The 21082-nt window shown below is 46.3% G+C and overlaps 1 protein-coding gene across 6 annotated transcripts in view; it reads right to left on the reverse strand.

The window, feature by feature from the left end:
• LOC115178712 (uncharacterized) overlaps nucleotides 1-21082 on the reverse strand; it is a 361651-nt gene that overhangs the window by 181877 nt on the left and 158692 nt on the right. For 5 of the 6 annotated variants that reach the window (XM_029739987.1, XM_029739988.1, XM_029739985.1 and 2 more), the window contains exons 9-12: nucleotides 17010-17375; nucleotides 16668-16898; nucleotides 16115-16378; nucleotides 15702-15965 (exon numbers count right to left, since the gene is read on the reverse strand). In XM_029739987.1, the coding sequence (XP_029595847.1) occupies nucleotides 15702-15965; nucleotides 16115-16378; nucleotides 16668-16898; nucleotides 17010-17375 (1125 nt within the window). Of the gene's footprint in view, nucleotides 1-15391; nucleotides 15483-15701; nucleotides 15966-16114; nucleotides 16379-16667; nucleotides 16899-17009; nucleotides 17376-21082 lie in introns of all 6 variants that reach the window. The other variant, XM_029739990.1, reaches the window with a different exon arrangement.

Consider the following 21082-nt stretch of genomic DNA (forward strand, 5'->3'; position numbering starts at 1 on the left):
CAAGCAGTTGAGGTACAGAAAGAGGCTGTTGTACCTTGGTTACTTTCAGCTGCATCTATGTCAGTATCAGTTGAAGGTGAGACAACCACTGCAACAATCAGCTCGATCCCAAAAGATGGGATAAGAGAAGCACAAGAATCTGATCCGGTCATCCGTCCTGTGCTCAATTTCAAACTGTCTGGTTCCAAACTGCCAGTTAAAGAGCAAAAGGAATGCAGTCCAAAGACAAAATGCCTATTCAGGGAATGGGACAAATTGACAATAGACAGTGATGGCATTCTGTACAGAATCACTACAGCCCGCAAGCAGTTAGTTCTACCAGAGCAGTACAAAGGTAAAGTGATGGAAGAGTTGCACAATAACATGGGACACCAAGGTACTGACCGCACTGTATCACTAGTACGTGACCGCTTCTTCTGGCCATATATGCAATCTGACATCGAGCACTATGTGACTAAAACTTGTAGCTGTGTCAAGCAGAAAAAGCCAGCCCATGAAACAAGAGCTCCTCTGACAAACATTGTGACAACACAGCCATTTGAACTGGTATGTATAGACTTCCTTCATCTCGACAGATGCAAAGGGGGATATGAGTACATCCTCGTGATTGTTGATCATTTTACACGTTTCACTCAAGCCTACGCCACCACATCAAAGTCAGGTAAAACTGCTGCAAATCTCATCTTCAATGACTTTGCCCTGAAGTTCGGGTTCCCGTCCCGCATCCACCATGACCAAGGGGGAGAATTTGAAAATCAGTTGTTCCATCAATTAAAGAAACTCAGTGGCATGGCGGGGTCCAGAACAACACCCTATCACCCGATGGGGAACGGTCAAGTGGAACGCATGAACAGAACAGTGTTGCAAATGTTAAAGACACTAACTGAGACACAAAAGTCAAATTGGAAGGAGTCTCTGAACAAACTGGTTTATGCCTATAACTGCACCCGTTGCGAAGTGACTGGCTATTCACCATTTTATCTTCTGTTTGGGAGATCACCCAGGCTTCCAGTTGATATGCTCTTTGGATTGTGCACAGAGGCAGGTTCCAGTAACCAGCGAGACTACGTGGAGAACTGGAAACGAGGGATGGAAGAAGCATACGCCATTGCAAATGAAAATGCTCAGATAGCCGCTGAAAGAAGTAAGAAGTACTATGACACTAAAGTTAGGAGTTCAGTGCTAGAGCCTGGCGAGCGAGTTCTGATTAAAAACCTGACACCAAGAGGAGGACCAGGAAAACTCCGTAACTATTGGGAAGATACAATTCACACAGTAGTGAGACAAATGGGTTCAGACCTGCCGATTTATGAATTGAGACCAGAAAAGGGTAGGGGACGCTCCAGGGTCCTGCACAGAAACCTGCTCATGTCCTGTGACCACTTACCTTTTGAGACGCAACCAGAAATGACCAAAGATGACAAAAGTCAGAAAAAAAGGAGACATCAGCCTGAATCAGAGCCTCTAGATTCTGATGAAGACAGCGGTGATGAATATGACCTTCATCATGAGCCGCTACAGGTTCCCACATCTACAGTACCTGAGGGGAGGAATGCTGAACCAGCGAGAGAGTGGGAACACAGGCCCCCACCAGTGAAACAGACAGTTGCCGTGCCAGTCCCTGATACGCAACCAGCACGGCCTCTGGTTGAAAAGCGGCTGGAGGAGACAACAGTTAAAGACCGGCCTGCTGAGGAGATGAACTTGCCTGCTGAAAATTTGCCTGATGATCGTCCACCAAGTGCCTTTCCTTCATTAACTGCTGCTGCTGAACCTGAGGAACCAGCCTACCAGCTGCCACAAAGAGAGAGACACCCTCCAAGACGTATCACCTATGATCATCTTGGTATCCCTTCCTGCTACAGTATCCAGCCACAGCCACAGTTGTTCCCTGTCTACTCTGCACCAGGAATGGTTCCATGGCTGCCATCACTACAGCAATGTTACTTTCAGCCACCTTACATGTATGGGCTTCAGCAAACATGAGGCTACAGAGTTGACATGTTTGACCATGGACTACTGACTGATTTCAGACTGTCACAAGAGACAATTTGCAGACTATGCATATAGATCATTAAAAGTGATGGACTGTTGATCAATAGTATGAGAAAAGACTGCTTATGGACTGTTTATACAGCTGGTCAACAGATATGGACTGTGGAAATAACTTGTTAGTTATATTTGAACTGTGACCCTTGACCTCTGCTCAAGTACTACCTTACAGAAGAGGATTTCCTAGGTCCAGTGCATACAGACTGTTGAAGAAGACAATGTTGGTAATGTTGGGACAACATTTATTTTGTCGGGGAGAGTGTGACAGGTTAAAGGAAATACTCATAGCCTGCTATACATTAAAAAGTATTAGTAAGTTCATAGTATGTGAGGATCTTAAAACATCTAAGGTTAAAAAGATCATGCATTCTGGATTAGTTGATAGAGATTGTAACGGCTTGTCTGTGGTGTGGCGGAAAGAAGCGCAGGAAGCAGCGAACACGGTGTGGTAATTTTAATCAACCACAACGTACAAAATTAAAGGGCTCCCAACAACAGGGAAAAATACAGCAAAACAAGCACAGTCGAACAAACTATAGTCGACACACAGAAAGACAATCCCGCACAATAGGAAGCGGGCCAGCTGAACTAAATAGCCCTCCTAATGACTAACTCAGGGCAGGTGAGAAAACATAAAAAAAGGGAAAAACAAAAAGGGAATCGGTGGCAGCTAATAGGCCGGTGACGACGACCGCCGAGCGCCACCCGAGCAGGAGGGGGCGCCACCGTCGGTAGGACTCGTGACAGTACCCCCCCCTGACGCGCGGCTCCTGCAGCGCGCCGACACCGGCCTCGAGGCCGACCCGGAGGACGAGGCGCAGGGCGATCCGGACGGAGGCGGTGGAACTCCTTCAACATGGATGGGTCCAAGACGTCCTCAGTCGGTACCCAGCACCTCTCCTCCGGACCGTACCCCTCCCAGTCCACGAGGTACTGCAGGCCCCCCGCCCGGCGTCTCGAGTCCAGAATGGCCCTTACGCTGTACGCCGGGGACCCCCCGATGTCCAGGGGGGGTGGAGGGACCTCCGGCACCTCATCTTCTTGTAGGGGACCAGCTACCACCGGCCTGAGGAGAGACACATGAAACGAGGGGTTAATACAGTAATAGGAAGGGAGTTGCAACCGATAACACACCTCGTTTATCCTCCTCAGGACTTTGAAGGGCCCCACACACTGCGGCCCCAGCTTCCGGCAGGGCACGCGGAGGGACAGGTTCCGGGTCGAGAGCCAGACCCTGTCACCCGGTGCGAACACCGGCGCCTCACTGCGGTGGCGGTCAGCACTCCTCTTCTGCCTGGCACTGGCCTCCTTCAGTGAGTCCTGTACTGCTCTCCAGGTCTCCTTGGAGTGCTGAACCCAGTCCTCCACCGCAGGAGCCTCGGTCTGGCTCTGGTGCCATGGGGCCAGGACCGGCTGGTACCCTAACACACACTGGAAGGGTGACATGTTAGTAGAGGAGTGGCGAAGTGAGTTCTGGGCTAACTCTGCCCAGGGAATATACCTCGCCCACTCCCCTGGCCGGTCCCGGCAATACGACCTCAGGAACCTGCCCACCTCCTGGTTCACCCTCTCCGCCTGCCCATTGCTCTCGGGGTGATAACCGGAGGTTAAACTGACCAAGACCCCCAGCCACTCCATAAACGCCTTCCAGACCCTGGATGTGAACTGGAAACCCCGATCAGAGACAATATCCTCCGGCACCCCGTAGTGCCGGAAGACGTGGGTAAATAGGGCCTCCGCAGTCTGCAGGGCCGTAGGGAGACCGGGCAAAGGGAGGAGACGGCAGGACTTAGAAAACCGATCCACAACCACCAGGATCGCAGTGTTCCCCTGAGAGGAGGGAAGATCTGTCAGGAAGTCGATAGACAGGTGCGACCATGGTCGTTGCGGAACGGGGAGGGGCTGTAACTTCCCTCTCGGTAAATGCCTAGGAGCCTTACTCTGGGCACACACCGAACAGGAAGAGACATATGACCTCACGTCCTTAGCCAAGGTGGGCCACCAATACTTCCCCCTTAGGCTCCGCACTGTCCTCTCTACACCAGGATGACCCGCCGCAGGTAGCGTGTGCGCCCACCAAATCAACCGATCGCGAACATCGAGCGGCACATACATGCGCCCCTCGGGCACCTGCGTCGGCGCAGGTTCCAACACCAGTGCCCGCTCGATGTCCGCGTCCACCTCCCACACCACTGGTGCCACCAGCCTTGACGCTGGAATGATGGGAGTTGGATCGATGGGTCGGTCATCCGTGTCATACAGACGGGACAGCGCGTCGGCTTTAGTATTTAGGGAACCCGGTCTATATGAGATGGTAAACCTAAACCGGGCGAAGAACATGGCCCACCTTGCCTGACGTGGATTCAGTCTCCTCGCTGCCCGGATGTATTCCAGGTTTCGGTGGTCGGTCCAGATGAGAAAGGGGTGCTTAGCCCCCTCAAGCCAGTGTCGCCACACCCTCAAGGCTTTGACTACCGCTAGCAACTCCCTGTCCCCCACATCGTAATTACGCTCCGCCGAACTGAGCTTCCCTGAGAAGAAAGCAAAGGGGCGAAGTTTCGGTGGCGCACCCGAGCGCTGTGATAGCACGGCACCCACCCCAGCCTCGGATGCGTCCACCTCTACTACGAACGCTAAAGGCGGGTCCGGGTGCGCCAACACGGGCGCGTCGGTGAACAGTGTCTTCAACTTCTTGAAGGCTCTGTCCGCCTCCGTCGACCACCTCAAACGCGCCGGCCCCCCCTTCAGCAGTGAGGTAATGGGAGCCGCTACCTGGCCAAAACCCCGGATAAACCTCCGGTAGTAGTTGGCAAAGCCCAAGAACCGCTGCACTTCCTTCACCGTGGTTGGAGTCGGCCAATTACGCACGGCCTTAACGCGGTCACACTCCATCACCACCCCCGTGGTGGAAATGCGATAACCCAGAAAGGAGACGGCTCGTTTGAAAAACTCACACTTCTCAGCCTTAACGTATAGGTCATGCTCCAGCAGTCTACCAAGCACCTTGCGCACCAGGGACACATGCGCGGAGCGGGTGGCGGAATATATCAGAATGTCATCGATATAAACAATCACGCCCTGCCCGTGCAGGTCCCTGAGAATCTCGTCAACAAAGGATTGAAAGACGTCTGGAGCATTTTTCAACCCATACGGCATGACGAGGTACTCATAATGGCCTGATGTGGTACTAAAGGCGGTTTTCCACTCATCTCCCTTCTTGATACGCACCAGGTTATACGCGCTCCTAAGATCCAATTTTGTGAAGAGCTGTGCTCCGTGAAATGATTCCACCGCCGTAGCGATAAGAGGTAGTGGGTAACTAAACCCCACCGTGATCGCGTTTAGACCTCTATAATCAATGCACGGACGCAGACCTCCCTCCTTTTTCTTCACAAAAAAGAAACTCGAGGAAGCGGGTGAGATGGAGGGCCGAATGTACCCCTGTCCCAAGGATTCCGTGACGTATGTTTCCATAGCCACCGTCTCCTCTTGTGACAAGGGGTACACGTGACTCCTGGGAAGCGTAGCGTTAACCTGGAGATCTATCGCACAATCCCCTTGTCGATGAGGTGGTAATTTAGTCGCTCTCTTTTTACAAAAAGCAATCGCCAAATCGGCGTATTCAGGGGGAATGCGCACGGTGGACACCTGTTCTGGACTCTCCACCGACGTGGCACCTATGGAAACTCCTAGACACCTCCCTGAACACTCCTCCGACCACCCCTGGAGAACCCCCTGTTTCCATGAAATGAGGGGATTGTGACCAGCCAGCCAGGGGACCCCCAGCACCACCGGAAACGCAGGTGAATCAATAAGGAAAAAGTTAATGCTTTCCTTATGACTCCCCAGCGTTACCATGTCCAGCGGCACCGTAGACTCCCTGACTAGCCCTGACCCTAATGGTCGGCTATCTAAGGAGTGCACGGGGAAGGGGGAATCTATCGGCACCCGTGGAATGCCCAGCTTAATGGCAAGTCCACGGTCCATAAAGTTCCCAGCTGCGCCCGAATCGACTAGCGCCCTATGCTGGGAAGAGGGAAAAAAGTTAGAAAATAAAACAGGCAAAAACACATGACCAACAGGGGGTTCTGGGCGAGTCTGGTGCTGACTCACCTGAGGTGACCGAGAAGTGTTCTGCCTGCCTTCTCGACTCCCAGACTGGCTCCTCCAGCACCGGTCGGCCGTGTGTCCTCTCCGACCACAGCTGGTGCAGGAGAAGCCACCTCCTCCGGTGCCCCTTGACACGGCCCCCCCCACCTCCACAGGGGTAGGGGCGGGGGTGCCCGGGGGTGGAACGGGCAGGACCCTCTCCGAACGCCCGCGGGCAGCCAGCAAATTGTCCAACCGTATGGACATATCAATCAGTTCGTCCAGGGACAGATTGGTGTCCCTACAGGCCAGCTCCCTGCGGACGTCCGCCCGGAGACTACACCTGTAGTGGTCTATGAGGGCCCTGTCATTCCACCCCGCTCCAGCAGCCAAGGTCCTAAAATCCAGCGCGAAGTCTTGAGCGCTCCTCGTCTCCTGCCTGAGGTGGAACAGCCGTTCACCCGCCGCTCTACCTTCGGGGGGGTGGTCGAAAACAGCCCGAAAGCGGCGGGTGAACTCTGGGTAGTGGTCCCTCGCCGAGTCCGGAGCGTTCCAGACCGCATTAGCCCACTCCAGAGCTCGGCCCGTCAGGCAGGAAACGAGGGCACTCACGCTCTCCTCTCCTGTAGGAGCAGGCCTGACGGTGGCCAGGTACAGCTCTAACTGGAGAAGAAATCCCTTGCACCCAGCCGCCGTCCCATCGTACTCCCTCGGGAGTGCCAGGCGAAGCGCGCCAGAGCCAGACGTCGTAGGAGGAGGAGATGGTTGTATCGGGGGGGGTGTAGGTGGAGAGAGGATACCACTCCTCTCCCATCGGTCCATCCTCTCCATCACCTGGTCCATGGCGGATCCGATGCGATGCAGGACCGATGTATTATGAAGGACACGTTCCTCCATCGAGGGTAGTGGAGTGCCCGCTGCTCCCGCTGATTCCATGCTCTTAGTGGTGCGGGATTCTGTAACGGCTTGTCTGTGGTGTGGCGGAAAGAAGCGCAGGAAGCAGCGAACACGGTGTGGTAATTTTAATCAACCACAACGTACAAAATTAAAGGGCTCCCAACAACAGGGAAAAATACAGCAAAACAAGCACAGTCGAACAAACTGTAGTCGACACACAGAAAGACAATCCCGCACAATAGGAAGCGGGCCAGCTGAACTAAATAGCCCTCCTAATGACTAACTCAGGGCAGGTGAGAAAACATAAAAAAAGGGAAAAACAGAAAGGGAATCGGTGGCAGCTAATAGGCCGGTGACGACGACCGCCGAGCGCCACCCGAGCAGGAGGGGGCGCCACCGTCGGTAGGACTCGTGACAGAGATTGATAACATTCATATAATTGTGTTAAAGTTAAAATCCATCAAGTGTACAAAGGGTAAGAATTGTAAAAGGAATGTGTAAACGTTATATTGATTACTTTATTTTGTGGTGCCTAATTGAAGGGGAAAAGTGTTAATCTGTGATCTACTAAATGCTCTTTAATCTATGAGCCTGAGATCGATTGCTCTGGTCTCCACCCAAGTTCGCGGGGAAATCGCGGTCTTTTCCTCATTACAGTAAAAGTTCTCAGTGAGGAAACAATACCGTATCACTCTCGTGATTATTTCTCCCCTTTTTCAGGTACGATATTGATGATAAAACTGAGTCATTTAAATGTAATAATTCGCTAACATGTCAAGAGTGTTTAAGGTGTGTCTTAGTAACATATTGAGGAAGTTGAGTTAAGTTTGCAGAGTAATATGAGCCCTGCTCGGTTGCAGCTAAGGCTTGCTTCCTAGTGAGAGTAGCTGCCATTTTATGTCGATCGTGAATGAACATGTGCGTTGCTAATAAGATATGTTGCGGTGTTATTTGTGTAAGGGTTTTTCAAACACTTTATTGACTGTTGATAAATTGAGTTATGGTTTACTGAGTTAAAACGTTGTGCTTGACAGTTATATTGAAATGAGTGTATGTTTCAGTGAATTAGAGTATACTGTTGTGACTTGAATAAGCCTTGTACCCTACAACACTAGCTCTTTCCTGTAGATCTGTTGTTTTGTAAAATGTGTTACTTGTGTAAAATGTGTTACTTTGGTAAAATGATTACAGTAAAAGTTCTCAGTGAGGAAACAATACCGTATCACTCTCGTGATTATTTCTCCCCTTTTTCAGGGGCGTAACACATACGTATGCGACCTAATGTCCGATCAAGAGTCCCCTCTATAGATAAAGTTTCGAGAGAAATAGAGTGATTAGAGTGATTGCATGTGAGGAGAATCCAGTCAACAATCGCGAGAAAAAAAACAGGCAGTAAAACCTAAAAATAAAACGGGTTGCGGTGTTTGTCTATGCGTGAGTCAGGATCATTGTGGGGGATCAATCATTCTAGCAGAATAACTCTATATTGATAATTAAGGAAAATAATGGCTGTTGTTACACATAGAGGATATATTGATAAAGTCGAGAGTCGCGAGAAAGACTAAGTAGTTCTTCTACGCGTGAGATAGAATCAATGTGTCATAATAATTATTCTCCAAATTCTAGGTTAATAATGGAAAAAGATAATTAGTTACGTGTGCGAAAGATATATTGATAAAGTCAAGAGTCGCAAGGAACGACAGGAAAATAAGTATAACTTATACGTTTTTACATTAGCATGTGACGTTCAGAAAAAGCATACCCCCCGCAAACTTCCGGGGAATTTACTAACAGTTTGCTAAATTACTCACGATAAACGTTCACAAAAAGCATAACAATTATTTTAAGAATTATAGATACAGAACTCCTCTATGCACTCGATATGTCCGATTTTAAAATAGCTTTTCGGATGAAGCACATTTTGCAATATTCTAAGTACATAGCCCGGCATCACGGGCTAGCTATTTAGACACCCACCCAGTTCAGCCTTCACCAAAATCACATTTCCTATAAGAAAAATGTTCTTACCTTTCCTGTTCTTCGTCAGAATACACTGCCAGGACTTCTACTTCAATAACAAATGTAGGTTTGGTCCCAAATAATCCATCGTTATATCCAAACAGCGACGTTTTGTTCGTGAGTTCTAGACACTATCAGAATGCTACATCACGGTCACGAGCATGGCGCATGGCGTGACAAAAAATGTCTAAATATTCCATTACCCTACTTCGAAGCATGTCAACCGCTGTTTAAAACCAATTTTTATGCCATTTATCTCGTAGAAAAGCGATAATATTCCGACCGGGAATCTGCAATGAGCCTAAACAGCCGAATGAAATTTCTCCACGGGGGCGAATCGTGCACGCGCCTCATTCAATGGTCCTCTGATCGGCCACTTACCAAAGGCGATAATCTGTTTCAGCCAGAGGCCGCCTCGTCATCCTTCAGGTTTTTCCCGGGTTCTGAGAGCCTATTGGAGCCCTAGGAATTGTCACGTTACAGCTAAGATCCTTACTTTTCAATAAACAGATGCAAGACGCACGACTCCTTGTCAGACAGGCCACTTCCTGCATGAAACCTTGTCAGGTTTTTGCCTGCCATAGGAGTTCTGTTATACTCACAGACACCATTCAAACAGTTTTAGAAACTTTAGGGTGTTTTCTATCCAAACCTGAACAATAATATGCATATTCTAGCTTCTGAGTTGGTGTAGGAGGCAGTTAAAAATGGGCACATATTTTTTCCAAAATTCTCAATACTGCCCCCTAGCCCAAACAGGTTAAAATCAATTTTTATGCAATTATTATCGTAAAAAAGCGATAATATTCCGACCGGGAATCTGCAATTAGCTAAACAGCCGAAGGAAAATACTGCACGGGGTCGAATTGGACACGCGCCTAATTCCATTGTCCTCTGATGGGCCACTTGGAAAAGGGGATTCTGTGTTTCAGCCTGAGGTTGCCTCGTCATCGTTCAGGTTTTTCCCGGGTTCTGAGAGCCTATTGGAGCCCTAGGAATTGTCACGTTACAGCTAAGATCCTGACTCTTCAATAAACAGAAGCAAGAACAACAACACCTTTTCAGACAGGGTACTTCCTGCATGAAACCTTCTCAGGTTTTTGCCTGCCATAGGAGTTCTGTTATACTCACAGACACCATTCAAACAGTTTTAGAAACTTTAGGGTGTTTTCTATCCAAACCTGAACAATAATATGCATATTCTAGCTTCTGAGTTGGTGTAGGAGGCAGTTAAAAATGGGCACATATTTTTTCCAAAATTCTCAATACTGCCCCCTAGCCCGTAGAGGTTAATTAACCTCTTATGGCTAAGGGGCAGTATTTTCACGGCCGGATAAAAAACGTACCCAATTTAATCTGATTATTACTCCTGCCCAGAAACTAGAATATGCATATAATTATTAGCTTTGGATAGAAAACACTCCAAAGTTTCTAAAACTGTTTGAATGGTGTCTGTGAGTATAACAGAACTCATTTGGCAGGCCAAAACCTGAGAAGATTCCAAACAGGAAGCGCCCTCTCTGACCATTTCTTGGCCTTCTTGATCATCTCTATCCAAAACAGGGGATCTCTGCTGTAATGTGACATTTTCTAACGCTCCCATAGGCTCTCAGAAGGCGCCAGAACGTTGAATGATGACTTTGCAGGCCATGGCTGAAAAACAGTAGCGCATTTGGATAGTGGTCGATCTGAGAACAATGAGACTGAGGCGCGTGCACGAGACGACTCCATGTTTTTATTTTTTCGTCTTTGAACGAAAACAGGGTTTCCCGGTCGGAATATTATGACTTTTTTTACGAGAAAAATCGCATAAAAATGTATTTTAAACAGCGTTTGACATGCTTCGAAGTACGGTAATGGAATATTTTGAAATTTTTTGTAACGAAATGCGCCGGGCGCGTCACCCTTCTTTACCCTTCGGATAGTGTCTTGAACGCACTAACAAAACGCCGCTATTTGGATATAACTATGGATTATTTGGAACCAAACCAACATTTGTTATTGTATTGCAAAATGTGCTTTCACCGAAAAGCTATTTTAAAATCGGACACCGCGATTGCATAAAGGAGTTCTGTATCTATAATTCTTAAAATAATTGTTATGTTTTTTGTGAACGTTTATCGTGAGTAATTTAGTAAATTCACCGGAAGTGTTCGGTGGGAATGCTAGTTCTGAACGTCACATGCTAATGTAAAAAGCTGTTTTTTGATATAAATATGAACTTGATTGAACAAAACATGCATGTATTGTATAACATAATGTCCTAGGAGTGTCATCTGATGAAAATCATCAAAGGTTAGTGCTACATTTAGCTGTGGTTTTGTTTTTTTGTGACATTATATGCTAGTTTGAAAAATGGGTGTCTGATTATTTCTGGCTGGGTACTCTGCTGACATAATCTAATGTTTTGCTTTCGCTGTAAAGCCTTTTTGAAATCGGACAGTGTGGTTAGATAAAGGAGAGTCTTGTCTTTAAAATGGTGTAAAATAGTCATATGTTTGAAAAATTGAAGTTTTCGGATTTTCGAGGACTTTGTATTTCGCCCATCATTGGATATTGGAGCAGGTGTTCCGCTAGCGGAATGTCTAGATGTAAGAGGTTATGGTAGAGTGGCCAGACGGAAGCCACTCCTCAGTAAATGGCACATGAAAGTGTTACGCCCTGGCCATAGAGAGGGTTTTTTTTGTTCTTTATTTTGGTTAGGCCAGGGTGTTACATTGGGTGGGCGTTCTATGTTCCTTTCTCTATGTTTTTGTATTTCTTTGTTTTGGGCCGTGTGTGGCTCCCAATCAGGCACAGCTGAAGCTCGTTGTTGCTGATTGGGAGTCACACATAAGGAGCATGTTTTTCCTTTGGGTTTTGTGGGTAATTGTTTTCTGTTTAGTGTGTTCCTTACAGAACTGTTGCTAGTCGTTTTTTGGTTTCTTTTGTATAGTATTCGTTGATCATTAAAACCTTTTATGATGAACACTAACTCCGCTGCACCTTGGTCTTCTTCCGACGACAGCCGTTACAGAAAGCTTGCTTGGAGTTTGCCAAAAGGCACCTAAAGACTCTCAGACCATGATAAACTAGATTATCTGGTCTGATGAAACCAATATTAAACTCTTTGGCCTGAATGCCAAGCGTCACGTCTGAAGGAAACCTGGCACCATCCCTACGGTGAAGCACGGTGGTGGCAGCGTCATGCTGTGGGGATGTTTTCCAGTGGCAGGGACTGGGAGACTAGTCAGGATAGAGGGAAAGATGAACAGAGAAAAGTACAGAGAGATCCTTGATGAAAACCAGCTCAAGAGGGCTCAGGACCTCAGACTGGGGCGAAGGTTCAACCTTCCAATAGGACAAGGACCCTAAGCACACAGTCAAGACAACGCAGGAGTGGCTTTCGGGAGAAATCTCTGAATGTCCTTGAGTGGCCCAGCCAGAGCCCAGACTTGAACCTGATCGAACATCTCTGGAGAGACCTGAAAATATCTGTGTACAGCACTTTGTGATATCAGCTGATGTAAGAAGGGCTATATAAATACATTTGATTTGATTTGATTTGAACATGACCAAGCTTAAGAGAATCTGCAGATAAGAATGGGAGAAACTCCCTAAATACATCTGTGCCAATCTTGTAGCATCATATCCAAGAAGACTCAAGGCTGTAATCGCTGGCAAAGGCGCTTCGACAAAGTACTGATTAAAGGGTCTGAATACTTATGTAAATGTGATATTGCAGTTTGTTGTATTTATGCATTTGCAAAATTTTCTAAAAACCTTTTTTGCTTCATCATTATTGGGTTTTGTGTGGAGATTGATGAGGAAAGAAAACAACTTCATCAATTTGAGAATAAGCTTGTCTCATCACAAAACGTGGAAAAAGTCAAGGGGTCTGAATACTTTACGAATGCACTGTAAAATTTTACTGGAACTCAAGGTTGCCGACGTCAGAAATACAACATTTTTCAAATGAAAAATATATTTAAAAAAATGTTAAGTCCCTGTCTTATTCATCATTGTTTCAAAGTCATAACTGACCTGAGATCAGAACTCCTACTCTAAGTTTCAATAGAGTAGTCCTGTGGCTCAGTTGGTACAGCATGATGCATTGGTTCCATTCCTGCTGGGACTTCCCATACGAAATGTGTATTCAAACATGACTGTAATAACAGTGAATTTGAATAAAAGTGTCTACAGGATGGCATATATTATTATACACTATTATAAACTGGGTAGTTTGGTTCCTGGATGCTGATTGGCTGAAACAGCATTTCAGAAGTCTATTTTTTATATCAGACAATATACCACGGGTATGACGTAAAAATACTTGTTTACTGTTCTATTTATTTTGTTAACCAGTTTAAAATAAGCCGTGGAACAGTATGTTGGTCATATACCACAAGCACCAGAATTGCCTTATTGCTATTATAAACTTAAGCAATAAGGCCAGAGGAGGTGTGGTATATGGCCAATATAACACGGCTAAGGGCTGTTCTTATGCACAACGCAACGCGGAGTGCTTGGATACAGCCCTTAGCCGTGGTATATGGCCACATACAACAAACCCAGAGGTGCCTTATTTTAAACTGGTTACCAATGTACTTAGACCAGTAAATACAAATTTAAATATCCATGTATACGGTCTGGTATACCACGCCTTTCAGCTAATCAGCATTCATGGCTCAAACCACCTGGTTTATAATGGTCAATATTCCACACCTCCACAGGCATTACACATATTACTTGTTTAAATTTACAGGTCCAGATATACAAGGTTTTTGTCAAACGTGTTCTGTTCAGGTCTTCTTTCTGGGTTTGTTGTGTTCGGGTCTTCTTGGTTCAGGGTTTGTTGACTGTACTGTAGAGAACAGAGGAGTCCTCCTCAGCTGCTTGTGCTGCTGAAGAGAGAGAAACAAAAATGAAACAAAGACAGCGTCCCAAATGGTGGCACCCTATAGGGCTCTGTCTAAAGTAGTGCACTAAATAGGGAATATGGTGCCATTTGGAACAGAAGAACAGTTCCTCAAAACCATCATCACATCACTCCCTCATTATAGACATGTCATAGTAATTGTATTAAGATGTCCATTTTTGGGTTCATAGTTTGGGTTCATAGTGGTCACTTACATGCAGACCGGACACGTCGGGTGCGCAAGCGTCGCAAAATAAATGTAGAAATATACGTTATTCAATTATTGCACCCACACTGCTCGCACGCTGCCAACGACGTCTGCGATGCCAAGGGCTAGAATAGAACTCCTTTCTATTTCTGACGCAGATCGCGCTGCAAGTCCTGCCTCTCCCATCTCCTCATTGGTTCATAGAAGCAGGTACCCACGTGCCATCTCCTCATTGGTTATACCCACGTGGGTGATTGAGAGACAAACTGTTTTGCCGGTCGTCGTGGCAATACTATGAAAGTTTAGATGCAGATCACTCTATAAGTTCAAAGATGAAAAAGCCTGGAAGGAGGAGAGATGACTAGAAACGATTCAGTTGGCCGTTTTATGTGTGGATTAATTGTCGGAGTAGAGGACCTTGTGCATTTCAGGTAAAATAGCAACTCAATGTTTATATCCAATGACAAATTAGCTAGCAAAAGCAAGCTAGCTAGCTACATTTCCATACATGTTTAATGCTTTTCGACCTGTCCCAAATTAATGTAATTGGTTCAGAGTTTGTTTTGATATTTTAACCTGCGTGTCCTGATCGTGTTTGGTGTAGGGGACAAAATAAATGTATGCACGATAGCGCACGATGGCGCACGCGCACCCGCACAGCAGGTTTGGGTTCCGTGTAAGGGTCAACTGTTTTGCTTATTGATGACATCTACAATTAACTGCAGCATATCAATGACCTTAATGCAGAATATGCTCACCAGATGGCAGCACTGGGAGGTTGAATTTCAGAGCAGAGTACTGGACATCCTCATCCTCTTTCTGGGGCTGAGGCACTTCCTGGTTTTTGGAGCGAAAGAAGTGGACGCTGGTGTAGTGAACATCATCCTGGTCGTCTGTGGCTGCTGTCTGTGCTGCAGTAGGGTTCATGGCCATGCCTGAGATGTTGTCATACACTGGACTAGAGTCTCCCTGATGGAGAGAGGGGACAGACAACATGAGTAGTGGAAATGTTCCACAAAGCATACACATTAATCACAGTCATATTCTGATTCCAACAGACTCACCTGTCCACCGTCTGCTGTGCCTTTTGTGTCAGAGGTGGTATTGAAGGCCTTCTTCCTGTTTTGTAAACAAATGAATGAATGAATGAATTAATGAATTAATGAATTAATGAATTAATGAATTAATTAATCTTCTAAAGTGAAATAATAAACAACCAAAAAACTCACCTGAACCACATGAGTCCAGAGAGACAGAGGATGAGAACCAGAACAACCACTATGATTCCTACAGCTGCAGTCATAACTGAGGTTTGTTTCCCTATAATAAAATATGGATGGTATGAGTACACAGCATGTTCTAATGAACTGAATATTATTATAATAATAAAATAGAATATCAATATAATACTTGTTAATACTTGGGGAGTTTATAAGCCAACCTGTAGTTATAAACAAAAGTGTAATAATCCTAAGTATAATTATTAAGATATTTCTTGGAAAGTAATTTTGTATTGAGGTATTAAAGATGAAACTTTACCTGCTACAATGATCATCAGAGCTGTAGAGTTCTTAGATGCTATTGTATTCTCAGCCTCACAGTAATATTCTCCTCTGTCCTCAGAGATGATGTTAGTGATACTGTAACTCTGTCCTGATGCTTTTGGTGAGGTTAAATTCTTCTTGTACCAGGAGTATTTGTCCACAGGTGGGTTGGCATCACTGCTGCAGGTCAGAGTCACTGAACTGCCCTCCACTATTTCACCAGAGGGACTGACTGACACTGAGGTATTCTTTGGGCCATCTGGTGGACAATATGTAACACATTGTTCATACAAGGTGCTTTACATGAGGACCATCATGGAACTTGGACTTATGATTGAAATAAATAAAGTATTACTTTAAATATGTGTGATTCTCTGATCAAAAGAAGAGAAGGTTAGGTGTATTTACACTTAATGTCCACAGACACAGAAGAAGAGTTGAGACTCCCATATATACTCTCAGCCTCACAGTAGTATTCTCCACTGTCCTCAGAGTTAATGTTGGTGATGAGGAAGGTGTTTTCAGATCCTGTCAGTGAAGCTCCATTCTTCTTGTACCAGGTGTATATATCCACAGGTGGGTTGGCATCACTGCTGCAGGTCAGAGTCACTGAACTGCCCTCCACTATTTCACCAGAGGGCCTGACTGACACTGAGGTGTTCTTTGGAGCATCTAGTAAAGCAGAATTTGTCAGAGGGTTAGGACTATTGTATACTTCCTCAAATGACGTCATGTCAACAATAAATTATATCTAAAGTCAGAGGACTATCTAAAACTATCACTTACAAAAAACATGAACAAGAATACATTTGGAGATACGTATAGACATGCATACATCTATGACATTGTCTGTATTTTCTATGTAATGATGAATATTTATAGATTAAGCAGTAATACCCTTCTCATTGACCTTAAATTATTGATTATTTCTAAGTGGAATAATAGTTTATTTCATACTCACACACTGCAGGAGAGTGGAGAGTCTCATGGTCTTCTACAGCACAGGAGTAACTGTCCGCAGAATGACGCAAGACTACTAGGGTATTACTAGAGTATTGTTGGGAAGTGGGCTCATCTAGACGTTGTCCGTTCTTATACCAGATGTAGGTGGGGTTGTCAGTCAGAGTACAGTTGGTGCTACAGGTCAGTGTCTTCTGTCCCTCTGCAGCAGGAGTCACCTTCACCTGCAGACCTGAAACAATATGTATAAAACCACATACACCTCTGTGTTAACAGGATGGTTCATTTTTTTTCTCCTGTAATTCAATATGATATACAGTTGTATCATACAGTGTAGTATTACCTGTGACAGTCAGAGTTGTTCCTGGGAAACTATGACCCCATTCAAAGTTGTATGTTTTAAAAGTGAAGCGATACTCAGCTGAGTCCTCCTCTCTCAGGTCTGTGATTCTCAGGGTGAAGGGACCTTTGTATGTTCCACTCTCTCTTCCAGCGTACTCCACACGACCTGCATACCCTGGGTCTCTGGTTAGGTCCTCAGGTGTCAACTTATTTGTCCAACTAGCACTCCGTTTAGGACTAAACCAAAGTGATGATGTGACTGTATCATAACCAACATAAGTACAGGATATGTCCACTGTTGACCCCTTCAAGACACAGATTCTCCTCTTGGTGTAAGTCACTCTGCTGCAGTCCTGACCCTGAACACCTGAAACACAGTGACATAACAAGAGGTCAACTGGATTGTATTCTCAGTTATTTCTAGAAATGCTAACAGTTCTAATATTACATAGTGAAACCAACACAGTTAAATAGTTACAGTTGTACAATTATGTATTAGGGACAGATTGAAATTTACTGGGGGAGAGTTGTCAAACAATTTATTTTGCTTTGAGGTGGGTTGTGTGTTTTTTTTGGTGTGCACAGGAGAGGGTAGTGCAATTTTTCCCTGGTTTACATTGACTCTTCTATTCGTATTTTCCCTGTAAGCAATGGCTTGAATTACTTTTGATATTATCCTAATAAAGTTTATAACCATTTGTGAAGGTCTGGTGTTTTGTGGCTGTTATTAAGTTTCAGCTACTGAATGCAGTGCACCCCGGCGCTCCTACTGACTCCGACAAATGAACTTGAGGTGAGTAAGACTGTTTCTGGCCTACCAGATTTACTCCTATAATCTAACAATAAAATGCTTATCTTTTTACAATTTTTTATAGGCTGTTTCTAAGGATATGTGAATGTTGCTCATTAGGCCAACATCCATAAAATGTCCGGTAAATTGAAATCTTCCTTGTCATGTTGTCTGGCACCCAGCAGACTCGGACCAGCTCCACAACACTGTCTCTATGCATGGAGCCACCATTGGAAGACATGAGGAGCTACTCCAGAACCTTATGGAAGGACTCCATACACTGGCGGGAAGCCATGACCAGGGTTGCAAAACATTACTGGAGCAACTCCGTGGACTATCTATCAAGCAGCATGCCACAACGGAGACCTCCCGGACGCACAGTAATCCCCCTCCAAGTGGTGATTTTGTACAGCCTACCCCGGCTTCCCGAGAATCCGCTTACTTCCTCCGGAGCGCTATGCTGGGGATCCTGGAACCTGCCGGGCGTTTCTTTCCCAGTGCTCTCTCATCTTCGAGCTGCAGCCGTCTTCGTTCCCTTCGGATTGTTTGAAAATAGCGTATCTGATAACGCTAATGTCTGGAAGGGTGCTCACCTGACTAACGGCGGTTTGGGAGCAACAATCCGTAATTTGCCTTCGTCTGGAGGATTTCATTGCAGAGGTGAGGAAGGTGTTTGATTCTCCAGTTTCCGGGAGAGAGGCGGCCGAAAGCTACTTCGATTACGTCAAGACCCCCGCAGTGTGGCAGACTACACAGTAGACTTTCGCACATTGGCCACCGAGAGTGCCTGAAACCCAGAGTCTCTGTTCGATACCTTTCTTCATGTCTTATCGGAGGAGGTTAAAGACGAGCTCTCAGCTCGGGAGTTACCCCTAGACCTCGACTCCCTCATAGCTTTAACCATAAGGATCAATGGGTGCCTACGGGAATGCAGGAGGGAGAGGTAGTCTGTTCTTGGCTCCACTCGTTCATCCACGGCTGCTCATTCATCCACGGCTGCCCGACGCCTGCATTACATTTACATTTAACTCATTTAGCAGACGCTCTTATCCAGAGCGACTTACAAATTGGTGCATTCACCTTATGATATCCAGTGGAACAACCACTTTACAATAGTACATCTATATCTTTTTGTTTGGGGGGGGGTAGGGGGGGGTTAGAAGGATTACTTTATCCTATCCTATCCCAGGTATTCCTTAAAGAGGTGGGGTTTCAGGTGTCCTGGCATCGTGAGGGAGCTTGTTCCACCATAGGGGTGCCAGAGCAGCGAACAGTTTTGACTGGGCTGAGCGGGAACTGTGCTTCCTCACAGTTAGGGGGGCCAGCAGGCCAGAGGTGGATGAATGCGATGCCCTTGTTTGGGTGTAGGGCCTGATCAGAGCCTGAAGGTACGGAGGTGCCGATCCCCTCACAGCTCCGTAGGCAAGCACCATGGTCTTGTAGCGGATGCGAGCTTCAACTGGAAGCCAGTGGAGAGAGCGGAGGAGCGGGGTGACGTGAGAGAACTTGGGAAGGTTGAACACCAGACGGGCTGCGGCGTTCTGGATGAGTTGTAGGGGTTTAATGGTACAGGCAGGGAGCCCAGCCAACAGCGAGTTGCAGTAATCCAGACGGGAGATGACAAGTGCCTGGATTAGGATATACGCCGCTTCCTGTGTGAGGCAGGGTCGTACTCTGCGAATGTTGTAGAGTTTATGCAGGCTTAACTCCAACAGTTGCCTGCATTGTGGTGCTACAGGGCATTACAAATCCAACTGTCATGTAAAGACCAGACTCATTGGTTAGGTACGAGTACAATGGTGGGCCATGCTGTGAGGGTTTCGGCTCCTTTTAGTCGTATCCCTTTCCATGTTATCCTGCTGTGGGTTGACCGGTCTAAATCTCTCCTGGTGCTCATTGACTCTGGGGCTGACAAAAAGGCTTCTCAAGAGTTTTTACCCCCAAGCCATAAGACTCCAGAACAGGTAACCAAATGTTTACCCGGACTATTTGCATTGTGTGCCCCCCCCAACCCCTCTTTTACGCTGCTGCTACTCTCTGTTTATCTTATATGCATAGTCACTTTAACTATACATTCATGTACATTCTACCTCAATTGGCACGACCAACCAGCACTCCCGCACATTGGCTAACCAGGCTATCTGCATTGTGTCCTACCACCCGCCAACCCCTCTTTTTACGCTACTGCTAATCTCTGTTCATCATTTATGCATAGTCACTTTAACCATACCTACATGTACATACTACCTCAATAAGCCTGACTAACCGGTGTCTGTATATAGCCTTGCTACTCTTATTTTCAAATGTATTTTTACTGTTGTTTTATTTCTTTACTTACCTACACAAACACACACACACACACACACACACACACACACACACACACACACACACACACACACACACACACACACACACACACACACACACACACACACACACACACACACACACACATACACACTCACACCTTTTTTTCACACTATTGGTTAGAGTCTGTAAGTAAGCATTTCACTGTAAGGTCTACACCTGTTGTATTCTTTGATTTGATTTGATGAGCGCTTCATGGACGCTACTCTGGTATATGAGCTGGGTATCTCCACACAACTCCTCTCCGTTCCCTACTTAGCCAGTGCAATGGACGGACGCTCCATTGGCAGGGTCACTCACTGTACGGTTCCTATTAATAACCTGTGTGTGTTGGGCAATCACAGTGAGTCCGTAAGGTTTCTTCTTATTGAATCTCCCCATGTTCCTGTTGTTTTGGGATTTTTATGGCTCCAGAGGCACAACTGGACCACTGCTTCTATCCTAGTCTGGAGCACGTTCTGACACTCACATTGCCTTAAGGCGGAACAGCTTGCCCCGGGAGGTCCTCCTGTGGGCTCTGGTAAAGACTCAGATTTCTCCGCCATTCCAGTGGGTACCAGGACCTCCTGGAGGTTTTCAGGAAGGCTCGTGCCCCTTCCCTTCCTCCTACGATTGCGGTATTGACCTTCTCCCGAGCACCACACCACCTCATAGGGGGCTATATTCCCTGTCTGGCCCTGAGACCAAGGCCATGGAGGAGTACATTGAGGACTCTCTGGCTGCTGTGAGAATCCGTCCTTCTGCCTCCCCTGCTGGCGCAGGGTTCATCTTTGTGTAAAAGAAGGACAAGACCCTGCGTCCATGTATTGACTACCATGGACTCAATGACATCACAGTTAAGAATCATTACCCTCTACCACTCCTGTCCTCGGCTTTTGAACATCGTCCCACGTAGCCCATAGAAGTTAATCAGC

Source organism: Salmo trutta, chromosome 38 (assembly GCF_901001165.1).
Source record: "Salmo trutta chromosome 38, fSalTru1.1, whole genome shotgun sequence".
NCBI classification, from domain to species: Eukaryota; Metazoa; Chordata; class Actinopteri; order Salmoniformes; family Salmonidae; genus Salmo; species Salmo trutta.